The 27,052-nt window shown below is 44.8% G+C and overlaps 1 protein-coding gene across 6 annotated transcripts in view; it reads right to left on the bottom strand.

Moving 5' to 3' along the window:
- Positions 1-3,140: 3,140 nt before the first annotated feature.
- Positions 3,141-27,052, bottom strand: part of FGF13 (fibroblast growth factor 13) — a 493,670-nt gene continuing 469,758 nt past the window's right edge. For all 6 annotated transcript variants that reach the window (XM_047716160.1, XM_047716157.1, XM_047716163.1 and 3 more), the window contains 2 exons: positions 5,845-6,043; positions 3,141-4,559 (listed from right to left, as the gene is read on the bottom strand). In XM_047716160.1, coding sequence (XP_047572116.1) covers positions 4,423-4,559; positions 5,845-6,043 — 336 coding nt within the window. In that variant the 3' untranslated portion in view covers positions 3,141-4,422. The remainder of the gene's footprint in view (positions 4,560-5,844; positions 6,044-27,052) is intronic.

The following is a 27,052-nucleotide window of genomic DNA, read 5'->3' as shown; positions in this document are numbered from 1 at the left end:
CACATTGACAGAGTTGCAGCTGTTACAAACCTCTTTAAGAATGCCCCCATAGAAATTGGAACATCTCCAAAATGATGCCATGTACTTTTCTCTATTTTTTATTAGAGTAAATGTGATGAAGAAAATATCAGACCCTTGTACTCATGTGCTATTAACAAAAAGCCTGGTTAATTTGGCAAAGATTATTGTTCTCTGTGCAACAAATTCAAACTAACATTTACTTTTTTAATTTTTTTAAAGAATGATTTAGTTATTTATTTGACAGAGAGAGATCACAAGTAGGCAGAGAGGCAGGCAGAGAGAGAGAGGAGGAAGCAGGCTCCCCGCTGAGCAGAGAGCCCGCAATGCGGGGCTCAATCCCAGGACCCCGAGACCACGACCTGAGCTGAAGGCAGAGGCTTTACCCACTGAACCACCCAGGCACCCCAAACTAATATTTAAAAAGCAACATAATATTTAGGAGATTAAAAAGGTCCAGGATAGGGCTGCCTGACTGGCTCAGTCAGAAGAGCAGCAGATTCTTTTTTTTTTTTTTTTTTTAAAGATTTTATTTATTTATTTGACAGAGAGAGATCACAAGTAGACAGAGAGGCAGGCAGAGAGAGAGAGAGAGAGGGAAGCAGGCTCTCTGAAGCAGGCTCCCTGCTGAGCAGAGAGCCCGATGCGGGACTCGATCCCAGGACCCTGAGATCATGACCTGAGCCGAAGGCAGCGGCTTAACCCACTGAGCCACCCAGGCGCCCGAGCAGCAGATTCTTGATCGCGGGGTCGTGAGTTCAAGCCCCAAGTTGGGAGTAGAGATTACTTCAATTAATAAAACTTAAAACAAAACAAAAAAAAAAGGTCCAGGACGGTCTATGAAAGAATAATACACAAATGCTGTTTCTCTAAGTTTGGATTTTGCGCTTTTCTTTCTCATTTAGCGTGACAAAGCAGCCCTGCATCAGAGACATCCTGTTGTGCGTACTACAGCTCACTAGCATCCCTGGCACAACCCAAGACAACAGAATGAGCCCTCATGGCAACCTGGTGCTTTCATTCCAGGGTAACTAACTGCATCAAGCCAAACCATGGGACCCCATGTTTGCATACAGAGCGATGAAAAAGTACGAAAAGTCATCATTGTAAATACGGTTCATAATTTGGGGTGCTAGCTATAGTTCTCCACTGTTTTTTTTTTTTTTTAAGTAGACTCCACCCCCAATGTGGGGCTTGAACTCACCACCCTGTGATCAGAAGTTGCATGCTCTACTGACTGAGCCAGCCCGGGGCCCTCCCACTGGTTTTTGTGATTGGAAAAGGCCATCCACGATACCACTGCCAGATCCCCGTACAGGTTTGGGGACTGGCAAGTGGCTGCCGCTTTAATCACTACCTAAAATGTGGGCGTGGCTCTGGGCAGGGTTGGAAGAATTTTGAGGAGCATGAGAGGAAAAACCTGGGCTGCCATATTTTGTCGGTAGAAATAATGGACATGCGCTAGTGTCCAATGATTCATGGCTAACTTAACATAATAAAAAAAAATTACAATTAATGAGAAAGAAGAAATATGGACGTGCTGACGAGGGCACATTTCAGTTTGAGCTGGGGATGGCACGCTTTGGCTAGAGGAGGCTTCTAAAGCACATTTGAGTGACATTGATTCAAATTGGCTTTCAGCTCCGCTTTCTGCCACCCCTTAGCTGCAGACCGGTTCTAACCAGCTGGTTTGGGTGGAGAAGTCATCCCACTACATACTTGCTCCCCCTATGTGTTCACTTGGATGACGGATGCTTGGAACATTTGGAAACAAGTCGCTGGGGGTCTGTAACAAACTCTTCTGTGAACTTGACCGGCTTACGACTGAAATCCAGGGCTATGCCATAGAGCAGTGGTACTCAGACTGGGGCAGGCAGCAGGCTCAGCGGATTCCCAGACTTAGCCAAAAACCACGGCAGTGGACCAACAGCACAGGTGACTCAGGAGCCTGTGACAGGTGTGGGGACCCCCACTCTGCCATGAGGTCGGTATGTGCCCTGTGATCCTGCGGCTGCATGGCCAGATACATTTCTTTATCCCAGTATTTTTCAAAGTCAAGCTGGCTTCCAGAACATGGGGCTTTTTAGAACTCAGGGTGCTAACACGCAGTCTGAATCCCAAAGAAGGGAAGGGCGTATGTGAGTGGTTCCTGGGGAGTGGGTTCCCTGGAACTGGCAACCTCAGCACTACCTGAGAATTCGTTAGCAATCTGAAGTCTGGAGCCCACCCCAGACCTACTCAGAGACTCTGGAGGCGGGGGTCAGCATTCTAAGTCTTACAGGCCCTCTTTGTGTTTCTGGTGTATACCAAGGCCTGAGAGCCCGGGCTTGTCAGTGTTTTCCAAAATCGTTCTTTCATCAAGCATGTAGCAGGGCTAATATTTTCTACCATCAAAGTGTGTGTGTGTGTGTGTGTGTGTGTGTGTAGATGTGTGAAAGTCTCACCACTTGGAGGGAGGTTATTTTGCTGGCTCCTGAATTATTGATGTATTTAGGCACCGCTTTCTGTTAAAAACGACTTGAAATGGCTCAAAGAGAATGCTGGGCGTAACAGGCTCTTGCAGGGTATGGGGACCCCTTTTCACTTCTGCCAGGCTTCCCTGCGACACCAGGGTTCTCGAGTTGTTTATTACCAGCAGACCTGATCTATTTCTGAAGGATGAGAAAGCAAAAGCAGCGACCTAAAGAGTCAATAACCAAACCTTGAAGTCCTTGAGCAAGAGGGAGACAGTGTATCACTTTTCTCTACCCACTGAAAATTCGCGGGGGGTGGTTGAGGGATTCCGCTCAGGGTCCGCAAGTATTTAATTCTGTGCCTTCCCTCCTCCGAGAGAAATGAGCGCTGGAAAGGGGAACGGACGGTGTGAATGGCAGAGAGGATACGAGAACATGGGTATCATCTGTACAATTCCATCACTGAATGGTAATGAGAATTCTCTGTTCCAGTCTGAGGTCCGAGTCCAAGATCTAGCACAACAGACACACTTTCAAGAGCGTTCATGTGACTATGAATCCCTAGACTGTAGACTGAGGGCAGTGACCTTACATACATAATTCAGTGTTTAGGTCCAGTTCCTATGACAGTTAATGGCACGGGACAAACAATAAATACACGTTGAAGGATTTTTCTTTGAATGAATATAAAGAGTTTATTCGGTGCGTATTTGGGTATACAACAACAAATATTAAACAACTTTTTTTTTACTTTTTTTTTGTGTACAGGACAGAAAACTGCCTGTACATGCTATGTCCACTTTTGGAACACAGATTTTAACAATTATTAATGCACGAAATCTTACATGTCATGCAACTCTATGCCAAGATTCCAACTTTCTTCCATGCAACAGATATGAAGATCTAAATGGAAACCTAGCTAAGTCTTAAACACTTTTCCAGAAGCAAGTATAAGTATATGTTGTTTAGGCGTAACCAGTCTTAACATTTCCTTGTACACGATATTCACATGCCAAATACAACGACGGGAGGACTCGTACATATACAGATAAGACATTTCTTATTTTAACAACACAAAAGACGACGTCACAGCTCCACAGTTTCTGCCTTTATACAAGAAGCCACAACAATAGTTGAACATGATAACACAAATGGAATTAAGAGAAATCTACACTTGAGGATAATCTTTTTTCTTTTAAGTAATCTTTACTGACTGGGGTTGACAATACACCTCAATTTCTATGCACGGAATACAGCACAAGAACTTGACCAGAATACACTACAATTCTTTAAAAAAAAAAAAAAGGTAGAATCACAAGAACACTGTTACCTTGAGCCTGAGATGCCAATTCTGATTCAACCCTGAATTTGGTTGATTTGGATTAAGTGACTCAGAGTCAATAGAACCACTGAATTTCAGAAATTATAAAGTTGCACTATTACCAAAGTAAAGAATCAAGCGTAGATAGAAAACATTAAGCCAAGAAAACAACACAGGTCACATAATTTTGTTTGCCCCTACAAAACATTTAAGCGGTTAGTTTTGTTTTGTTTTGTTTTGATTTTTTCCTTTGTTTTTGTTTTTGAAGAGCAATTGTGGTCTTTTAAATTTTCTTGGTTGGAGAGTAAATTTTGATCAGCATTAGTGCTGTGAAATGTTTTTGGCTTGTCATCCCCAAAGCACAGGTGAGATCATGGGAAAATTGGGCAGTCCTTCTCCAGGATTTAGTTCACTGACAAAGCTTGGCATTCTTTTGCACAAGCTCAATAGAAATTATGGGGCGTTAGTATGGATAATAAGAAGGTGTCATGGCAGAGAGACTAGTGAACTCTGCCTGTCTGTTTGGTGAACGTCATTGACGATTGTGAACTTTGGGGGGAAGGACTGCTAGAATTCAACAGCACCTGGAGGTAAGGTTCTGTTACAGAGCCCTTGTTTTGCCCTCACTGGCTACGTTGATTCGTTGTGGCTCATGGACTTGCCTCCGTTCAGCACGCCGGAGACACTTCTACTCTTGGTTGGGGTCCCGCTTCCAGACCGGGAGAACTCCGTGAGGTCGTGCAGTGACGGCTCCTTGTACATGGCCACTGGAAAGCAGAGAAACACGGGGTCAGAGGCCTTCGAGCGTACACCCTGCGTGGGCCCTCATGTTGTCTTCTGGCCACTCGGCTTCCCTGCTCTAGGCTGAACACAGAGAATGCTGCTTCTGAGGACTCTGCCGAGAAGCAACGGGCTCAGCTTGAGCGAAACCTAGTCTTTGGTGCAGTAGCGTGCAAAGAATTCTAATGCCTCATTCCCATCACTTATGGTTCTATACATGAGGGCATTAATGAAAAATGCATTTTAGTAAAGCTCTTGGAAGTTTAAATATAATCTACGGCATGCTGTGCAAGCCAAATATTCAAATGTAAAACATTTGAAAACACTAGTTTCTATCGTGCTTGAAAGGCTACTCTCCAAGAGCATAAATATTTAGCACAAGTCATAATGCATTATGTGGTCCATGGTCATGTTGCGCTACGAGTGACACCACGAGCTGACACAGCACCCACAATGAGCTAGACACTGTGCTCAGTGCTTCAGGTGCATTACCTCGTTTAATCCCCCAAGAATCCTATGACTTGGGTGCTCTATCCATATTTTACAGGTGAGGAACACAGGTCAGTCATCCAGCCACACCCACCCAGTGAGGACAGAGGGGAGTTGGGATTCCAATCCAGGTAGTCTGGCCACAGAATACAGGCCTCTGAGCTGTGCCATGTGGATTTGATTGGACCGTCTGTTGCTACTCTCGCCTCGGTTCTGACTCCAAGCCAATGACCTCTTGGAGGTCTTGCTCTGCTTTGGCCACATCCTCAAGCCCATCTCTACCACGTCTCAGCTACTTGTAACATCCTTATCTTCTGCACCCCACTGCTCTCCCTTACCCTTGCCAACTGGCTACTGATCTGCCAATAATGACCGTAGGCCAAACTGGGAAACCGTTGGGACAATATCGCTGGGTCCTTCCAGGGGGCCCAAGGAGCTTTGCGGTTAAGCGCTAAGCGTGCATACATTTGAGCATCTGTGCTTCTGTCCAGGGACCGTTTTGGCAAGATTTGGGGTTCTTGGCTGTCCTGGGTTAGCATTCAAGCTGCCCCCATGAGAGCGAGGTGTTACTATCTATACATGTACTATGGGAAAATTAAAATCGGAAGATTGGATGCTATTGTCAATGCTTCATGTTTTAAGTGTTATAAAACGTTACTAAATTTCCACATAATTGCCTTTAATGGGGAAGAATTACGTTCCACTTAAGCGAAGCATGATGGTAAGGATTGCGTTAAGTAAGGGCACTCGCCCAATCTGCAGTTCCTAGCGCATCAAGTTTACCTTTGAGTGGTTTGGGCAGAAAGTGAGCTGCAGGCTTGTTCTTCTTCACATGGTTTCCTTTCATGATCTCCCCTTCTTTGTTCAGACCCAGATACCACCCTCGGCCGGACTGCTGCTGGCGGTATATCATCGAGGAATATGTCACATAATAATTTTCAAACACCGATTCTTTGAATTTGCACTCAGGTGTAAAATGTTCCTGGCAAGACAAGTAAATAAACCAAAGCTCAATATTTATAGCTCTGAACTTCATGGAGAACCATGTGCTATTGACCTTTAGGAGCTCAGGACAGACTTTGTTCAAGCCCGTGTGATTAGCGCTCTATTTTAATGGCATAAACTATTACCACTGGAAACCAAGCCTATATATAACTACATATAATTCATGTGATGCTTTGGAAAAAGCCCTAAGTGCAAGTGACCCTGATCAATGATTAGCTCTCTTTGTAATGAGAGAATGGAAAAATTACAATGAGCTTCACAACTGTAATATGAAGTTATTATACAAATTATATAATATGTAATTTCGACAAATGCAAGAGCTAAAGATCGGAAAGATCAGTATAAAGCTGTCACACGGCACTTTGTTCCCTTCGGAATTAAGTATGAGAAAATAAACATTTGGTCCTTCTACTTAATGTTCATAGGTTCTCCAGTTACCATGCACTATAACTGTCAACTGCCCGAGGCTGAAATCTGTGTTACCCTGTGACGTTAGTGGCTGCCTCCATTTCTAGAGGGATGCTACAAAGAAAGGCGACCTTTTGCTTTTAGGTAAACCAAATCGATTTGTTTTTTAATCATTGGACCTTGACTTAAAAAAGAAAAAAAAAATCTCCTCTCACCTCATCCTTGTCTTACAGTAATGTTTACCAGCAAATCGATAGAGAAGCAAGGAATTTACAGTAATTCCACAAGCAGACATGAGAGAGCAGCCCAGGGGACTCTAAACCCTGGAATGGGATTTCTGCCATGTGCTTGGCCATATTTTCTCTGGATCTGCCCATACAAATGAAGGGGACCTGATCCAACAGACTATTACAGGAAAAAAAAAAAACTAACAAACAAAAAAACCCAAAGCCTTCTTTCAAGTGTTGTGGATTTGTGTGTATGAAATAAACAGCCATTAAAAGTGGCCATTTGTAAGCCAAATGAAATGAGCAGCAGATTCTCATCTCTAAGGAGCCCATGGAATAGGGGAGGGTCCATCCGCAGTGGGAGACAAGGAGAAGAATGCTAGCTGAACGCCATGTGACAGCGGCACCAAGGAATCCATTTTAGGTATTTGCTAATTTGCTGAGATGCTCATCAGGAAGAACCGCTCATAAAACCCTAGAAAGGAAACCACCTTGTAAAATACCATCTGCTTTCTGGACACCAGCCCTTTCTGAACCATGCCTTTGTGGTCCTACCATCCCCTGTTTTCACATCAGAAGTCAGTCTAAGTGATGCACACTATCTGCACAAGAGAATCTGAAGTTCTCTCACAATCTCAAGTCACTTCAGCAAAGACGGACTGGTTCCTCATATGGGGCAGCCTTTCTCTGAAAGTTAAGCCACATTTTCTTTTCTTTTGGGAATCCACAAAACCTGTTTCGCTCCGTAAGCTCACCAAGTCTCCCCGTCTAGCCTCCGCGGCACTGACTGGAATAATCTCTGGGGATTATTTCAGCCTAGGCCCATACTTGGTAAGTCCTTCAAAGAGTCACACAAGTTCGACCTGTGCAAGAAGAAATGTATTTCCAAGGCAACGATCCCATGTAGGAAGTGGTGTTCCATTTACGGGCTGCAAAGACTCCCTTTTGTGGGATTCTCAACAGGGAAATCCAGGGTATGCCTATAAAGAAATGTGACTAGAAGTCTCCACATATCTTCTAGCGATGAGGATAGTTGGTAGAACGTTGCTGAAATTCTTTGGGAGTAAAATCACCATTTGTGGGGGGCACCTGGGTGGTTCAGTCAGTTAAAGTGTCTGCCTTCAGCACAGGTCTCAGGGTCAAGATCAAGCTCCACAAGGGGCCCCACGCTCAGTGGGGAGTCTGCTTCTCCACTCCCCCTGCTTGTGCTTTCTCAAATAAATAAATAAATAAATACAATTGTTTAAAAAAAAAAAAAAAGAAAGAAACAGAAATCACCATTTGGGGGCAAAAAAATTCTCATCCTTAGAGGGTGAGTTTTACTTTTATAAAGAGTCAGAAAACATTCAAAAATAAATATGGTGGGGGTGCCTGGGTGGCTCAGTTGTTAAGCATCTGCCTTTGGCTTGGGTCATGATTCTGGGGTCCTGGGATTGAGCCCCACATCAGGCTCCCTGCTCAGTGGGGAGTCTGCTTCTCCCTCTCCCACTCCCCCTGCTTGTGTTTCTTCTCACTGTGTGTCTCTCTGTCAAATAAATGAAATCTTTAAAAATAAATAAATAAATAAATAAATAAATAAATAAATACGGTGAACAGCATGTGTGATGGAGGTGAGTGATTCTGTGTAGGTGCGTAAATACTGTATGGTGGACTTCCAGATGGTGGGGTGGAATGACTGCTGCAGCAGGTCCCCCAAAAGGGCTGCAGTTAACGTCTCGTGTGATGGCAGCCTTCACGGATTCATTTATAACACGCGGTTTCCACCAATCCTCTGCACTGCGTGCTAAAAGCTTCTGAAACCTTCCCAGGTATTCGCAGCAGTTGGCCATATACCCAGATGATTTGGACACGAGGAGTGCTGCCACCAAGTACAGAACGGGGGACACAAAGGAGGCGTTTCATGAGAACGGAGGAAGCCCAGTTTCACTCTGACTGGGGCACTGCAGAGGGGTGGGCTTCACGGAGAGGTTGTTATTTTAGGTGAGCTTTGAAGGGTGGGCAGGAATTCAAAACAGAAAGAGGGGAAGGATACTATTTGAAGGAGCCACAGTCACTCGAACCCCCCACTTCCGTGTCTCCCCTGTCTCGGTCATTATCGCCCACCATCCTACCCTGGTAGCTGCTCCCGCTTCAAGCTTCCGGGGACCCTGAAATTCACCATCCACAAATCCCTCCAGCCCGTGATCTTAACCTTCCCTTTCCACTGCTACTGTTCCAGCTGGCGCCCTGCGCGCTCTCTGCTGGCCGGCTGTAATTGACCTCCTCTCCGGTGTCTCCCTTTCTGCTAGCACCTTTCCCTGCTAAAGCGACATCCCCTTTAGGAACTTTTGATGGTTTTGCCTGGTTTTACGGTTAGCAAAACTCCCTGATGCGGCATCTAAATTTCTCTATGATTCAGTCACTACCCTGATGTCAGCCTCACCCTCTGCCACAGGGTCATGTGCACCTTTTTGCCTTTCCAGAGGCCACTCATTTCCTTTGCTTATTAGAGTGTCAGTCTTCTGCCTGCCTGCCTGCTGGCTTTCCTCGTGTCCCTCAGGGCCAAGCTCGGATAGAGGATCTCCCTCGGTGGGAACGGATTCTATGTGGATTTATGCTCCCTTAAGCCCTAACGACACCTCTAGCTCGCCCCGGGGCTCAGGCCTTGCAGGAGCGGCTCCAGATGGCAAGGAACTTGTCTTGTTTTCTGAATCCCCCTTCTCCTCTCGCAAAGGACTGGTCATGCTGCCTAGCACGCGGCGGACCACTCCGCTCTTGTTTACAGGGTTTGGATTTCAGAGATCCAGATTTAAGCCTGAGAAACTCCGGGATTCAGAAGTACCAACCAGTGAAAAGTCTGCAGGGAACTTCCTTAATACCATATGGAGTCGGCTGTCTGCAGAAGGAGGCTGTCAGTGCACGGACAGAGCCTGTATGAGCGATCGTGTATCTGTTAAGAATAACAGACACTACGCAGATACTGGCACCTACAACATTAGGAGGAAAAACTTGGCGATTGTTACAACTATTGAAAAATGGCAAGGAAGGGACTCAATGAACTGAATGCTCTGTCACATCCTGGCAATTTCTTAGTCATCACCACTAAATTTGGACTCAGAAACTCAGTAGAGAGGAAAACGAGGCCAAAAAAAGAATGTTGAAGCAACCAGAGGAGTGTTCTGTTCTCTGTGTGTGACACTGTCATTTTATCCTGTGTTGGAATGAGTAGGCAGAAGAGGCTTCATTTTTATCCAGTGTGGAAGAATGTGAACATCCCACCCAACACAGGAAAGACTAGCAAAGGGAAGAGGGGTACGGGTGCGTCTCTGTGCCTCAGCAGTGAGTCACACAAAATAACAGGTACTGACTGGGTTGACCGTCTTGGGGAAGCCCTATCCAGAGGATGCCGGGCAGATGTGTGGTGAGGAATCAGCCTCCTCTGACGGATGCGGAGATGAGCGGGAGCGCTCCTGAGAAAGGTACCATCGTGGCCTTGCCACGCGGCAGACGTGAAACAGAGGCGGCGTCACCCTTCTGGATGTCACATGCAGTAGATAAAAATCTGCTATCGTGAGAAATGCACGAGAGGTTTCAAAAGATGCCAGGTGTTCCCTGTGTGGCTTCTAAGAAGTTCCCTGGCATGAGAACCAAAGCAAAGGGGCTTTATATCTTATAACTTTTTATGCATTGATTTCTCCTAAAAGTTGTTTCTCGCACATATCGGTATTTTTTCCCCCCAGAGGAATAACATCTTTTTAGTTCATGAAATAATCAATCAGTCTTTAAATCTCCTCTGTATCATCTCTGTTCTCCTTGAAGTTCAAGGTTAGTTCTTTTCTCAGTGGATATTGAACCCTTTTATCTAAGGAATCCATACTGGTTAGTTATCATGATTGTATCTTGGGTAAGGAAGAAGGATCTATGCTGAATAAGCAGATCCAGGAGCAAAATCTAACACTTTTTACCAGTGTACTCACTTTATTAAGGGCAAAATTGTTTTTTGGAGGTTGAAATATCGTTGATGAGAAAAAAACATCTGAAACCCTCCCCCATCACAATCACAGAATGTATCGGAGGTTACTTACAGCCACAAATGGTCACTGTTCGCCACCGCTAACCTGGGCTTATGAACTCTAGGCAGACTCCGAGAGGCAATGGCAAAGGGATTCACGCCATCCCGCGGTAACGTGGGCTATATGCAAATAACGCCCAGCTCCAACGGCGGGCCCAAGGCAGCTTTGCCCCAGGAACAAATGGCTTTGGACTTGTGTAAATTGCCCTTTTCTCTTAGGGTCAGAAGGAGCAACTGCACCCTGGGCTGCCCCTGACACTGAGAGCCAAGGACGGAGAGGGTGCCGCAGGCCCAGCAGCAGCGCAGGTTGGGACGGCGGTCTGGCCGAGGAGGGCCAGGCAGGGGACGTGTCCCTCAGTGGGTGCTGACGCTCTGAGGATCGCCATGTATCCTGTTAGTGCTTCCTTTTAACGCATTTCTCTCGAGAGGAATATTTTTTAAGCAGGCCACATGAGTTCCCTCAGATCTAACGAGAGTAACAGTCTGCTGAGGTCATCCATACCTCAGATGGCAACACGAAGCCCTTGGACTTGAACACAGCTGGTGACAGCAGCGTCGCACATCCAGGGTAGCCCTTCACATATGGACGGGCTAAGTGCACGCGTCCTGCTCTAGAGGAGAATTTCCCAATACATTCTGTCTTATTCACACATAACGCTTTGTAAATCAGGTGCCAGAGAACACGGAAACCAACACAGTTTATAGATACATGAGTGGGCTCTTAAAAGACACTTAAAAAAACGAATGTAGTAAAATGACTTCTTCCTTTCAGCAGGTTTTATAAACATATTGTAACTACTCATCTCTCCCTTTAATCCTCTCGCTTGGTCCTGTCTTCTGGCCACATTTTTAGTAGCCTGACAATCCAATTAATTTAACAATTACCGCCAAGAGCCAGGGTCACTCTTTGAATTCTGAGCCATGTTTGGATGACAATTAATTTCCTAGATTTAAAGTTAGCAGTTACTTTGGCACGTCTGACTCATGCCCGTCAATTATCCCCTGGACTAATGAAAATAATATGCAAATTAAAATTCGATTTTTGACTCCGTTAAAAGATTTTAAAAAATAGATTCTTACAATACAAGTCGGACCCATGGGGGTGACGCTGTAACTGCCTATATTCTCTCTATAGGTCTCCCCTCGATCAGTGATTTCAAAATCCAGGATTAATTATTATATTCAGGACTTTGATGTTCTCTCCCACGGTACATTTGACGTGAATGAACTTCATTATTATTAAGATCAAAGAACGGGAAGGGAGAGTTTGGGGGAGAGGGAATCGATACTCACCTGGTGCACTGTAGCTAAGCAAAATTATTAATTCATGATAAACAGACAGTGGTTTGTTCATTCAAACAACCTCTGGACTGTGAGATCCTTGAAGGCAGCTCCTAGCATAAGGCCTGGCTTACGGTCCATGATCAATACACGTAGGATGAGATAAATAAATGAAAGATCGGAATAACATATGAAGGGAGCTTGGAAGCTCCCGAGTATGGATCCCGAAAAGGGCAAAGTGTGGTGCGCTCAGCGCAGAGGACTGGTTTAGAGTAGACGCTGACAAGTCAGAGGCTGCCTGTGAGGCCAGGGAGAGCAGGTGCTAAAGGGAGGAAGGGGGCCGACAGATACATTCAACTTGAAAAACTGGAGAGGGAGGAGAGGAAGAGAGGAGGGGAGCGGGAGGAAAGAAAGGAGAGAGGGAGGGAGGGAGGGAGGGAAAGGAAAGACAAGAGGGAATAATGAAGACATAACAGTGCTCAAGCAGCAAGAGTAAGGGATTTCCTGCTAATAACCAAGATAGGGGCCTTGAACTTCTACTCTTGCCCTCTGGGTCTGCAAATAGCCAAACATTTCAAGTAAGTTCTATCAGCTTGAGTTTTGTTAAAATGGGGGGGGGGGAGGGACTACCAGTCCTGCTGACCTGCCTGGATCGTTGTACGAGGACCCAGCGAGATGAGGTGTGTGAAAACAGCTCTCTAAACATGAAATGTGGGATGATTTCTCAAAATACATGGCCAGAAAACCAGGGCTAAATAAATACATTCTCGTTTCTTTCCAAGATTTTTTTTTTCACTCCAGAATCCATTTATAAAGGCTCTGCTTATATGTGTTTTATTAACATGGGAGAAAATAAATTCTGCCCCCAAATTAGGACTGCCCATGAATTACACTTTGTGTTTAGAGCTTTCCTCCAAGCTTTCCTCCCAGAAAACTGTTTCGTCTCCTTTCGTTTTTCATCTCTGTCTGCGGCAGGCTGCAAAGGCTGCGGTGCTTCCAGCCACGGCGCTGAAGAAACGAAGTGCTTACAAATGGGCCTTGTGAAATACCGTGCAACCAAATGACTTCCAAGTACGCATGCCATTTAGCAACCCTTTGTAAAGAAATGCAAATTATAATTAAGAAAATGGATATGGGATGATTTTTCCTTATATGACTACAGTGGAATTTCTTGGTAGCACTTTCATACTCCAAGATAGTTCATAGACGCTTTGATTTATCTTAGGTTGACCCCACAAAATATGCCAGCACAATATTGCTTTTTCCCAATTCTTTGCAAAACAAAATGACAAGTGTGTATATATATATACATATACATACATATATGTGTGTGTGTATATATATATATATATATATATATGGCCTTGTCAATCAATGGCCTGTTTAAAACAGAATCAGGACACAGATCTCACCATATTTTAGGCCTGGAGTTCATTTAGTCCAATACAATTGGCCTCTTCTGGATTTTCATACATTTCTGTAAAGCAGTCTCACACCAGGGACTACTACCCAGACTGCCAAATTTTACAAAGCGATTTGTTTTATTTATTTTTTGAAGATTTTATTTATTTATTTGAGAAAGATAGAGAGATTGAGAGAATGAGTGGGAGGAGGGCTAGAGGGAGAAGCACACTCCCCACGGAACAGGGAGCCCCTCATGGGATTCGCTCCCAGGACCGCGGGATCATGACCTAAGCCAAAGGCAGATGCTTCACTGACTTGTTTGTTTTATTTATTTAATAAAACACTGATTTGTTTTATTTTTATAAACACTGAAACAAGCTAGAAAAAAGCAGGAGACAAAACAAAAATGATGCATCCCTTACAGAGCCCAAGAGGGGCTGTTCTTGTCATGACACTAAAAAATTACGTGATCCAAAGGCCTCGTTCAGTTCCAAACATGGTCAGCAAATAGGTTTTGCAATGGAAGTAACTTGCTACGATTTGTAAGTAAGAAGGATGGGCCACATGTCTCCAAGGCTGAGTAACTGGTTCAAGACAGTGTTAGTGTGACCCACCCCCTTGCAGAAAAATACAAATTGTTTAGGCCAAGTGATTAGGAAGCGGAAGACACCCTTCATTTTCTGTAAGACAAACGGTAGAGAGACTGTGTGACCAGCATATTAATTTTCAAATCTTAGTAGATTTAATCTTCCTGTTTCACAAAAGTCTGTGGTAAAGTAACCTTTTTTTTCCCCCAAGGGAAGAACACTTCTCTTAGCTGAATAACTCCCTAACAGTCTTTTCTTGTCTATGATGTGCATTAACTCTGGATGTGGGTTTTTCCTATAGAATGGCTGACCTATGTGTTTTGAGAGGGGAATCAGATATCAGATATGCTTTCTAAAAATAAACTTCCAGGTCTTCTGGCTGCTTCCTAGAATTAATTTGTGCCCACTGGGCAAATATTCTCTGTTACTATGGCACTTTCTCATTTGCGGCCGTGCTCTTCCGTGTAATAACCTCAGAGCGGGATCTAAATCCATCTCCAAGAGGAAGATCTGGGAGGTATCTGTAGTCAGCAGGAGCGGAAGCTTAGTAGGTTGTATCTTTTTAAAGGGCTGTTGCAAGCTCCTGTCTGCAAATTCAAAGACTGGGGACGTTGAAAACTTTTCCCAGTCTGCTTCTTCAAAGACTTTCAGAGAAGGCTTCTTATCTTTTCTCTTGCACAGGTCAGAAAGTGATGCTAGACGACACTCACTGCTCAAATGCAAATCACTAATGCGTGCTTGCCACCGCACACCAGAAAACCTGGAACTCCGGGGCAAGGTGCAGAGGCCTAATCTATGAACCGGGGATGAGAAAGGTGTCATGGAGGGGTAGTGGCCTGTGACATCACACTGCGCCTGAGAATTACTTCCAGGGATAGGAAGTTACAAGGAGAGTCATCTTTCTATGAAGACAGTACCTTTCTCTCGTTTGCCCCTTGAAAGGAGCTAACAAGATTTACCCAAAGTCTGAAGGGGGTAAAGTTGGCTCATTCAGCCAAGACACAGATGGAAGAATTCATTTTGGACCCCTACTCTCCAAGAACCTACTGTGGGCCGAGGACCACAAGAGGCCCCTGTGTGTATGTAATGATCTGTGTGTGTCTAATTCATCTTGACCATGGCTCTCTGTGGTAACTCCATACCTCTGGCCTGAGAGAGGAGTCTCCCATGTCACAAGCAATAAAACCACAGGTCGCAAGTGTACCCTTTCACACAAATCGTTGTTGCACAGACAGACGAGAGCTGTGAGGTCAGTTCTCCTTTAAATGGCAGGTGCAGTATCTGCGGAAGGTCTAGGCCTTCCTCCTTCTCGTGGGCCCTGTCTCTGGGATCCCTTTAGAGCTCTGTTCAATCCTGCCTCTCCCGCTTCCCAGATTCCCAGCTTTGGGCCATCTACCTGAACTCTGCACCTGCACCCACGAGAGGCGCCCGGCATCCCGGGCCGCACAGCGGGGATCGTGGGGGGCGTGGAAGGTGGTGAGCACAGGTGCATGTGCTCACGGCTATGGGGGCCCTTTCCTCTCGTTCACGTGCAGTTTGTGTGATAGAGAAGAGATGTGGCATCCTCGCCACCCCAACTTGAAACTGGCATGAAAACTAGCGGTTGGGGGGTGCTTGGCTGGCTCAGTCAGCTGTGTGTCCAACTCTTGATTTTGGCTCAGGTCATGATCTCAGGGTCCTCGGGTCAAGCCCTGTGTTGGGTCCCGTGCTTGCAGTGGGTCGGCTTGAGATTCTTTCTCTCTCCCTCTGCCCCTCCCCCTGCTTGCACACTCTCTCTCTAAAATAAGTAAAATTTTGGGACACCTGGGTGGCTCAGTGGGTTAAGCCACTGCCCTTGGCTCAGGTCATGATCTCAGGGTCCTGAGATCGAGCCCCACATCAGGCTCTCTGCTCAGCAGGGAGCCTGCTTCCCCCCTTTCCCACCCTGCCTGCCTCTCTGCCTACTTGTGATCTCTCTATTTGTCAAATAAATAAATAAAATCTTTTAAAAAAAACAAGTAAAAATTTAAAAAGAAAAAAAGAAAACTAGCAGTTGTCAGTGAAAACAAATGAGTGGAGAAGCACCTTTCCACTTCTGGGAGGGGTTCACATTACACACTAAGCGAACATGTGAGAATTCCTCTCCGAAGGGGTTGCTTTTCAAGGCTAACAATACATGAGCTTTGAATTTGGGGCTTAAAATATCCTAAGATTCTAAAATTTGCATTACTCTAATGTGTATCAGTGGAACCCACATGATATTTAAGAGAATAATCTGGAATTAATGGGCCAAATGACGTTTGCATGTCTCATTTTAATTACTATGCCACGGAAAGTACAACATTATTATCTTGCTTCTTTTGTTCTAAACTATTGTTTTGCCGCTTCTACTTTCATAGTGTAGGTTACTAATAACAACAATAATGAAAAATCTAACAGTACCTTACGTTTAAGCAGTGTCTACTTTTTAAAGTTTTTGACAACTGCTTCAACAGTTATGGCATTCAAGTGACAGATAAGGGACAGTTGAAAAATGATGATGATAACAAAGGTAATGATTATAATAGATTTTGGTCGACGTTTTTCTTCTCTCTCAAGAACTCTTTTTATGGTTGAGGAAATGGAACCAGAGATGCTAACACACTGGAACCTGGTTTTCCCATGTTCTTCTGGAGAACTCCAGAGCTGGGAAGCAGTTCCTTCTAGAGGAAACTGGAATGTGTTTCCGGTCGCTGGTGTTGACATGGGAGCAGTCCTTATCTTCAGGATAACTGGTCCCGGGAAGGGAGAGCCTTAGCACCGAGCTCAGGCTAAGCCTGTCAGCCTGTCTCAGCCCACTGCTTTCTCTAGCTCGCCAGATAGCTTTCCACTAATGCGTCGATTTAAATTCTCCCAGATCATCCATGGAAAGTTCATTCTACTGTAAAATGTTCACGACTGAATTTCAGCACATTTGTTTTATTTTGTTTGTTTTGTTTTCTTTCCAGTGACCTCTCTACCCTAGGAGGTTATTGGGGATGACCCCAGAGCAGGTTTGCTGAAACTAGGCTTTAGCCCCTTCAGGTGCAGATGTGGGTGATGGGAAGGAGACACAGAGATTGATCTCATAAGGTGTGTGAATGTGTGCGCACGCGTGCGTGCGTGCATGCCTGTATGTGTTGGAGAGACAGAGAGAAAGAGAGAGAGAGAGAAAGCAGACATGCTGGGAAGAGAGAGACACAGAGAGATAAAGCTGAGATGGGGGACAAACAGAGAAAGACAATAAAAAGTGAAAGTCAGTGTGATGATTTGTTTTTCCTAATTCTATAATCCTGTGACCTTTGAGAAATGTCTACCATCCCTGCACTCCCCACTAAGGTTTAATGGGGAAGGTGGGAAATTAAATTATCTTTCCTCTTTGGGGAAAAAAAAAAGCTGTTTCCTGTCCAAATTCCCAGTTGTGCTCAGAGCTCAGGGTAAAATCTGAAAGGCCACCCAGGGCCAGGTCTGTTCTCCTGTGAAGTGGGCATCTGTACAGAGGAGCCAGACAGAAGAGTAAACCTATTTCTTCCTGGGGATTTTCCTATGTGTAATACACATACCTCTGAAAAAGACCGTGACGACAAAGAGATCCAGGTCTCTTGAAAAACTGAGGATTACTGCAGAGAAGTTCTGTGCAAGTTCATTAAAATAAGACACTTTGAATGAATGCCTCCATCATAAAGCAGATTATATTTTCATTAAGAGCAATGTAACACTCAGCTGTGTATCTATGTGGCAGTCAACACGACAACGGTTCCCGACTTGGGACCAAAGTGCCATTGCCAGTGATGCCATGCGCTCTCACCATCACATGAGAAGCCACCGCAGTGAAGCCTGGATTCTAAAAATGTGCTTTTCAGGAGTGTTGACACCACGTACCCAGCCATGATTCAAAAATAAGCTTCGGGTAGCTTAGCTTAAATTCAATTTGGTTTGTTCTGTCCCGAGATACTGTAACATTTTTATATTAAATTTTTAAAAAGGGTTTTGATGACATTAAATTATGAAAAGAGGCAAATTATGGTTCCTTATCAAAATACGTAATTTAAATTTTCAAATATTTGTTCCCTAAGTGTTACCGTAGTTGAAAACACAATGCAGGAATATAATCTAAACTATGAGAATCTATAAAAATGATTAATACTTCATAAGCTTTGCACAGCCATGACCTACTCGGAATAATTTTTGGCTTTCATTTTCCGCAGTGTAGACTGTTAAAGCATTTGCATGAGAATGCAAAATGCATAAATTATCCCTGCAGGGAACACTTAAAACTTAAGGTAATTATATAGCATAGAAGTGGTTTCAAAGAACTCAAACAAAATAACAAATAATTCTACAGTCACCCTTTAAGATGATTATTATTCTGTGCTTCCCGTGATCTCGATCATGAAAATCCCTCTCTTTACAATTACATTCCCATTATCAATTCTTACTTTGTTCTTTTACCATCACGCTCTTACAGCTGGCCCTGAAAATTTGCATGCTGTAAAGCTGAACTAGACAGCTAGTAGAGATGAATTCTCCAGTTATATTCATGCTGTGAACAGAACCATAACACTCCCTTAATATATCTTATCATTGCACTTTTATACTAAACACGCATCCAAATCAAGTCCTATTTTTTACATTCCTCCTGTTCAGAATCTTTTAATGGCTCCCTGCTGCCTACAGGATAAACTCCAAACTCCCTGGTCTGGTGTTCAAGGTCTTCCACAATCTCGCACGTGTTCCCCTACAACTCTAGCAGTAACATTCCTCCACTTAAGCCAGACTGGAGAAATGAGGCCAGGACCGAAAGTAGCAGGGATCTGTCTTATGAATGGGCAAGTGTCTCCTCCAACCCAATGGCTGTGCTTTGGAGTCTGGGATGGTCACCGCAGTGAGAGAGAACCGCTGGGTCACAGGGGTATGATATGTAACCAATCCTCACCCCCCCCAAGTTTCTTCCTTATGTTCTGCACTATTATGATTGTTTTCATTTAAAAAACAAAAGGAGCTGAACTTCTTGAGCCTCCAATCTGCCTCATGTCATGGTTCCGTGTACCACACATACAATTCTTTTGGGGGCCACTTGCTAATAATCAGCACCTCTTTTTTTCTCACAGCACACAGAGGAAAAAGAGCCAAACATCAGTGTTGTCAGAAACCTCCAGGCTCAGCGCTGGCTGGAATGCAAAAGCACTTTATAACTGATTATTTCTGAAGAGTTTCCCCAGCATCAAGAAAAGGGGTAATGAGATTATATCTGAATAGAAGAAGGCTCAATTAGTTCTCTCATGCTAATTTTTACCAGGTGACTGGGGATGAAAAATCAATAAAGGGCAAATAAGTGGTCCAAATTACTTAAAAGGTAATCGAGGGGGCTAAAACCACAAACATTCATGATGTGTTTGTACCTAGTCTTACGGCTCGTAATGGCTCCATACAAAGGTGCTGCTCAATGCACGTGACTGGTGTGTGAGAAACCGTATCACCAAGGCATCGCGTCTCCAGGACTCACATCAGCAGTGGGACGGTGTCTCCTTTTTTTTTTTTTTTAAGATTATTTATTTATTTATTCGACAGAGCGAGATCACAAGCAGGCAGAGAGGCAGGCAGAGAGAGAGGAGGAAGCAGGCTCCCCGCTGAGCAGAGAGCCCGATGCAGGGCTCAATCCCAGGACCCTGAGATCATGACCAGAGCCGAAGGCAGAGGCTTAACACACTGAGCCACCCAGGCGCCCCTCCTTTTTTTAACGTCTCCGAATAAACTGGGGATGCTGCCACATGACCGTGCCTCCTCCGTTCCTCAGCACTAGGAGAGTGCAAACGACAGACACACCTTCCCCAAGAGAAAGAGAAGGCTGTGGCCCTTTGGGGAGATCGCAGTCCTCAGAATGAAACTGCCCCATTTAGCTCCAGACACAACTGGTGAGATGTGGAAGTCCAACTAAAATATAGTTGACGGCAAGGTGACGACTGTCAGGGAGACAGGGTGGACCAGAGGCACAGAACTCTACCCGAGTTATTTCTCTGGGGGAGTGGAGCGGGTGGGGAGGGTATGACATCCAATTCTCCCCTCTCCCTCCCCCCCACAGGTCCATATTCTCTGCACTCTGGAACCCACTGCTGGAGAACAGAGACGCAGCCCTGTTCTGTGCTTGACGTTCAAGTCCCAACGGTTCAGGGGAGGAGAGAAGACAGTCAGTCCTAAGTGCTGGTTCGCAGCAAACAAAGCGTTTTCAGAGGAGCCTCGCTACTCTAGCCTGTTCTCCCAGTAAAGCGGGTAAAAGCTCGGGCCCCAGAAAAGAGTGGGTTTGTGTACAGAATCCCCATGCGGGATTTGCCTGGTGAGTCACAGCTTCTCCAGACAACGTCTTTATATAACGACTATTGTTTTGCCAGATGTGCGGTATCATCTCTGGCTGACTGACGAAGACTGATTATTTGAGATACTATTTTATGGGGACGATACTCATTTAAGTCAACAAGGATTTCCTGAGGGTCTGTCATGTACTTTGTCCTTCCTTGGGGAATAGCAGTCACCTTCCCCAGCCCGTTGTCCAGAGAGCACTCCCCGAGCTGCCTCCAGAAGTCAGGCAAAGCCCCAAGCTGTGTCCTCATAGTCAGAGACGACAGACCCAAACTGACTCCTGTGGTCTACACTGGCCCAGCAAGATAGAGACCTACTGTAACAGCTTCCTACGAATATAACGCAACTGAGCATTTCTTCCCTTCAAAAATGACGCGTTTGTTAATTTCATCTGTTCTAGTTACATGTTCTGGTGTCATCAGCAGTGGCAGCTAAGCAACTGTCACTCGGAAAAAGTGTGGCTCTCCTGGGTCGAGAGAGATCAGAATAGCAAGAGCTAATGTCGGAACCTAAAAACAGATCCTTTGGGATCAAACGAGAGTGACCGAAGTTGCCAGGATGACAGTGTGTGAAAGAACACAGAAGTCGCCTATCCTCTGACCAGCTGGACACGCACCAGTGTAATCACAGGAACCACGAGTGATTGCGGGCAGGCTATGAGCATAGATGAGAATAAGGCCCCATTTTGAAATCACCGTCCTGCATGGTGAGATTACTAGATGCCAATCACCAGAAACAACACGCTTTAAATACTGTGGTGCCCCTGAAGTTGCGATCTAGTGAGAGAATGTTCGCAGAAGCTGGATATTTGCTGAAACTCATAGGGGGCAGGAGTGAACAGGGAGGCCAGAGCTAAGTGACCTGAATGAAGGGCAGTACAAATATTCTGAGTAAACACTAAGAGAGTTTCCAACCTCCTAGCTCTGGGGGTGGCTGCGGCAGCCAGGCCCAGCTGTCCGGGACTTCGCTGATTTTCCAGAGTTAGAAAGGAACAGGAAAAGGCCAAACAGGTACGAAGCCATTAGAACTGCAGTGCTTAATCTTGCACAAACACATCAGGTGACGTGTGCAAAGAGGAGAGCAAAGGGATGGGTGTGCAAACAGCAACCGCTGGAGGGCGGACACGCACACGAAGCCGGCGTGAGAGCGGCTGCAGATGACAGATCTGTCTTCTTGGCAGCATGAACTCACTGTCCTTCTAAATAGTCTCACTGTTCATCCACCGTTGCTTACCATATTTTGAGGAAGCAATAATAGGTTCAATTTTCCCTGAGCCCGAGTCACAGCCTAGTAGTAAATTAGGTGCTCGGGAAGGTGCGTTATTTCCTTGAGGCCACTGAGCCATCATTTAAGGCATAATATGCTTGCTTTGGTTTATGAAGATGCTACTGACTCACTTCAGCGGGAGTTGTTTTTCCTGCATTGCTGATGGCTGAGTTAAATGAATGTACTCGTTTTTTCCTCTTTGCAGTGGGGATGGGATGGCCTGAACTAATTGCACGTTCTTGCCAATTCCATGGTGACCCACAGAGCGAATGCTCCTCCACGCACCACGTTCCAATGGCTTCCCGTCTCACGTAGAGTCAGAGCCAAAGTCCTCGCCTTGGGCGGTAAGACCACACACGCTATCCCATCTGGACTACTTCCTGGTTCTCCTCTGTCACTTCCTCTCTTTTGCGTTTTATGCCGGTCACACTGGCTTTCTAGCTTGTCCCTTGAACATGCCACACATATTCTTCCCTCAGGGCCTTTGAATTTGATGATTCCCTCTGTCGGGAATGTTCTGAAGCCCTCCCTCTTGTCTATCAAACGCCCGCCACCTTCGCAGAGAGCCTTTCCTTGACCACCCTATGCAGAAGTTGTCTCTACCTCTCAGCATGCCCTCTCCCCATAATCCTGCTTGTTTATTCGCCAAAGCAAATTACGCATTACTTTATTTATCCACCATCTGTCCACCAACTCTAGAACATCAGCTCTACAAGGGCAGGGACTATGTTTCATACACGGCTGTATTCCAGTATGTGGAACAGTGCCTTCTGCTCTGTAGCTGTGCCATAAAAATCCACACAATGAATAGATGGGTGACTCCTGGTGGCCTGATAGATTAAAGGGACGAGTTAGTTCAGATTATTAAGGCCTTCGCGTAAGTATTAAAGAATTTGAGCCATCCCCAAATTATATTCAGGCTCCCCTTGTTACTGGGGCTTTCGTTTTCACTGTGGTTATGATCTGCGTTATAATTATAAACTAGCATCTCTGCCCAAAGCAACAAAATAAACCTTTACTCAAACTCTCTGGAGCTATACATGAAAGGTTACTCACAAAAAAGGGTGGGTTAAGATGAAAGGAAATAGCTAAAAAGAATACCTTTGAAAAGTGTGCCTGCCAACAGGTAATTAATCACTGAAAGCGGCAAATCCTGATGGCTAGTAAATTTCAAGGGCTTATTTCGGTAATATATGAAAGTGCAATCTTCTTCTCAACATATGAGAAATGTCAGTTCATTGTACTGAACAAAAGAAGAAATGAAGAATACGTATTCCCAAAGAGAATGCTATTATTTTTGATGATTTCGTTAAAATCCATTAAAGAAAGATTAAAACACTAAAAAATCAAAAGAAGGTTAGCCAGGGACCTCGTGTTTAACTCCAGTGCATTTTTCATGGGGGCTTAGAACCCGATATGGTCTGTGCAGAACTCGGCTGTCTCCAGCTACACACGCCCCGCTGTCTGGAATGGTTTTTCAGAGTGCAAAATAAGTCATAATCACATTTCTTTGCCGTGGACCCCATTTTGTCTTCAACTCACCAAAACGAAGATGGAGATTTTTAAAGGAGAAATAAATGCCACAACTTGCTAATTAAGTACAGTGGGCTAGAAGACTCACTTCGGTGCCCCACTTCAGATAGTCTTTAGAGAAAGGAATAATTTGAAAGGAAGCACAGTGAAGGAGACAGAGAAGAGAATGGTTTAAATTGTGAATCGCATTTGACATAAGTAAACTTACTGGATTCTAGCAACAGCAATAAACGCGAAGCGTACCCCTATTCCACTCACCGATGACCACGGCCACCTGAGGCAAGTGGATAGGTACTCCAGGACTCCACGGCAATGCTCACGAGTACACCCGTAAGTAACGAACCAAATGCCTGGGGTGGTTTAGCCCACAGCAGAGGTTCAGGAAGAGGTTTGCAAGACAGTCTCTTTGGGATATAAACTACTGAACTCGATCGCGGACCTTCGTGAGACAGTGAGGCAACAGGCGTATCAGGCCACAGTTGTTCTTTTCGTGGAAACTGGTTGTTCAGATCTGTTCACTTCTATCAAATGTCTTGGTTTGTTGTTGATTTCCGTACAGTGGTGAAAGGAAAAGTAGATAAATGATACTAACTAAGGCTAGTGGCAAAAGGCTGCCCATTAAGGCGACTTGTATACTGGTTGAGAGAACAGCCTTTCAAGCCAGAAAGCGGCAGAGCCATGATTAGAACTCAGGTCTCACTGGGTAACACTGGGCGCAGACCGGAACTTCCAAGCTTAGTTTTCTCATCTTTAAAATGAGAAAAAAAGAGTACTTTCTTCATCGGGTTGCTGGGAGGACTGACAAAGAGGTGAAGATTTGTAAAGGGCTGCCTCGCTCATCATCAGGTAGAGAAATTTCTAAGAGATGTTTTAAACTCAGGACCAAATGGCAGTATTGTAGGGCATCTGCATTGCTATAAAGCACAGGTAGGGCGTGCCTGAGTGCAATCCCAGCGCAGTGCCCGCAGCTAACAGCCCCACGTCCCTCCCATGTAGAAACCGGGCAGGACTGACAATCCATTTGCGCCTGCGATCAGCAGCAGCTCTGCTTCTTGGTGGCTGATCTAGGCATCTGGTTCCTAAATGGGGTGGTGGCAGGTGAATTCGTTTTTGGAGTCAATTCTGTTTTTCTCTGTCCTTAATCAATCACCCTTGGAGCACAGGTTAGGAGCCTCCACCTTTTGGAATTTTTTTAAACAATAGTTTGTAAACATCTGGCTAAGAAATCCCTGGGGGATTTCTCTGGGGCTGCTCTTCCCCTCCTCTGCTCTTTCTCAGCTTTTGAGGAGTGAAGCCGCCTTCCTGTTGCCAGGCAATGAATTGCAAGAGCTTCACTTTGGATAGTGACTACTAAAAATGTGTCTCATTCTAGCACACCTCCTTCTTGTCTGCGTCCTCATTCCGAGGCCTTTCGTGTGGTTTCGTTCATACCCATGACTACGAATACCATTACGACGCCGCTCTGCCACCGTCATCTGGCTGCAGAGGGGATCCTGGGTAGACACTCGGCTGTAATCAGCAGTTCAAAGTGTGTTTCCTCCACTCGATTACAAGCTCAGAGAAGGCAGGGGCTGTGCTGGCCAAGTATCGGGCAATCAGCGGATTACTGCTTGGATGGATGTGCGGAAACACACTCACACACACCCACATTTATTCAGGATCTTACCAACTAGTAAACCCAGGGAAGCCGAGATTAGGTATGCAATTTGGTGAGAGCACGGAAAGTGCCCATGCCTCTTAGGGGCTGCTGCCCCAAGCAGATTTTAGCCAGGCAGTCGGGATAATGCATAATGATCGTGAAAGGATAATTATTTACTGTCCAATCAAAAGGGTTTGCAATTAATAGCTAAGTGTGATCATTATGTGGCATCCAACCCCAGGCTAACATGTGGAACATACCTGGGAATATTAATGCTTTGCATGTATTTGTAGCACCTACACTGATTGTGCTAACCCTATGTTTTGAGCACGGAACTAGAGAACACACACCTTCTTTGGGGAGCACTCCCGCTCTGTGGGAGTCATTCAGTCCCTGTGATGCTTCATTCGTCCATTCAGCAAACACTTACTGAACACCTACTATATGCATGAAAATTTCAGCTGCGATGCTAAGCACTAGGGATAGAGCAGTGAATGGCATGTAGCAATTTTCCTCATCATCGTTCACGGCCTGGTTAAAGGAACAGGACACGGCGCTGGGATAATGCTGTTTGGCAGGGTGAGTGCGGAAGGAGTAATCGCAGTGCATCGGGGGATCCTGGAGAACACGTAGCTCTCTAGCCAGGGAAGGAGCTCCTGCCTGGGAAGAGCATCCCAGACCCGGGTTTAATAGCTACTTTATCTCGAAGACCACTAATTCAATGCTGGAGGTGAAAAATGAAAAAAAAAATGGTGGTGGTGGTGGGGGGGGAAACACAACCTCTTTTTCCATCCTCTGTGCAGGTACTACTAAACCATAAGATGAAAGATGGACAGACACTCTTCTGAAGGTTGGAAAATCGGCACGACGTCCAGGCAAACAGAGACGGCTGGGCAGTCTTGGCTGTCACAGAAACATCCCTGCACACTCAGAGCTCGAACCCCAATTATCGGTAAAATGACTTCTTTACATTGTCCTTCTTGAACGAAGCCTCGTACTTTAAAAATTATAGGAAATCAATCTTAGCATAAACAAAGCTAATTAATTGGCATATGCTAATTGACCACCTATGGGCAGGGTACTACTGAACTAGATTTTTAGAAACAAAGGAAAGATGTAGTTGAATCTTTAGTTTTAATTTTGATACCTGAGGGTCTCATTTATCACGAATAAATACGACCCATTAAAGCCACTAACTTACAGATTAAGTGTCTACGTGACTGCATCTACTATCAAAATAATATTAATCCCTCCATGCTCTTGAATGATCTTACTAGAACCAGACACAGATAGATCTCTAGCAATCACTGACTTAATCCCAGCACGATCATTTAAAGATGGGCACTCTTCTTTTTCCCTAAAAAGCCAATATTAGAAGCTTTTCCCTCAAATCGCAGGTACACATAATCTATTGGAAAATATTATTTTAAAATGCCAACTCAATGTTATATAAGCATACTGCATGAGATGCTGGGAACTCCACTAATTTTTTTAAAAAGATTTATTTATTTATTTGAGAGACACACAGAGAGCAAGTGAGCATGGGGGAGGCAGAGAGAGGCAGAGGAAAAGGGAAAGAGAGTCTTAAGCAGACCCCTTGCTGAGTGTGGAGCCCAACGTGGGGCTTGATCCCACAAACCTGAGATCATGGCCTGAGCTGCAACTAAGAATCGGACAACCTAACCCACTGTGCCACTCAGGTACTTTTTATTATCTCAATTTTGAATTTTACAGCTGTGGCTAGATGCTCAAAGAAACCCAGTCTTTTAATGCTGGCTGGGTTACAGGAAGGCTTATTCTAGTAATCCACAAGGGAAATTGTTCATTTCCCAGCACTTTCCTGCTGGAAGAAACAACCAACCCCACTGTGGTTACTGCTCTGATACCATGAATCACAGCCTGAAATATTTAATTAATACAGGTCTTCGATGATTCTGTTTCTTTTGCAATTACTGTATAAGACAGCAGAAGATTCTAATGAAGACCTTGACTTACTGACTTGCTTTGGATTTTTAAAATGACCATGTACAAGTCGGCAGTAAAATATTTATCAGGCCTAACAAGTTGTCTTCTTTTCTCAAGGATGAATCATGAAAACGGAAACTGGGGGATTTTTTTATGCATACATTTTTGTATTTTCAATTTCTTCTACAAAGAACATACATTACATTGATTAACATAAAAGAAACGTACAAAATCAGTGTTCCCTTAGAGATAGGAGGTGAAGGGGGGTAGT

Source organism: Lutra lutra, chromosome X (assembly GCF_902655055.1).
Source record: "Lutra lutra chromosome X, mLutLut1.2, whole genome shotgun sequence".
NCBI classification, from domain to species: domain Eukaryota; kingdom Metazoa; phylum Chordata; class Mammalia; order Carnivora; family Mustelidae; genus Lutra; species Lutra lutra.
The sequence above is the reverse complement of the archived record's forward strand: the minus strand, read 5'-3'. Positions and strand labels throughout refer to the sequence as shown.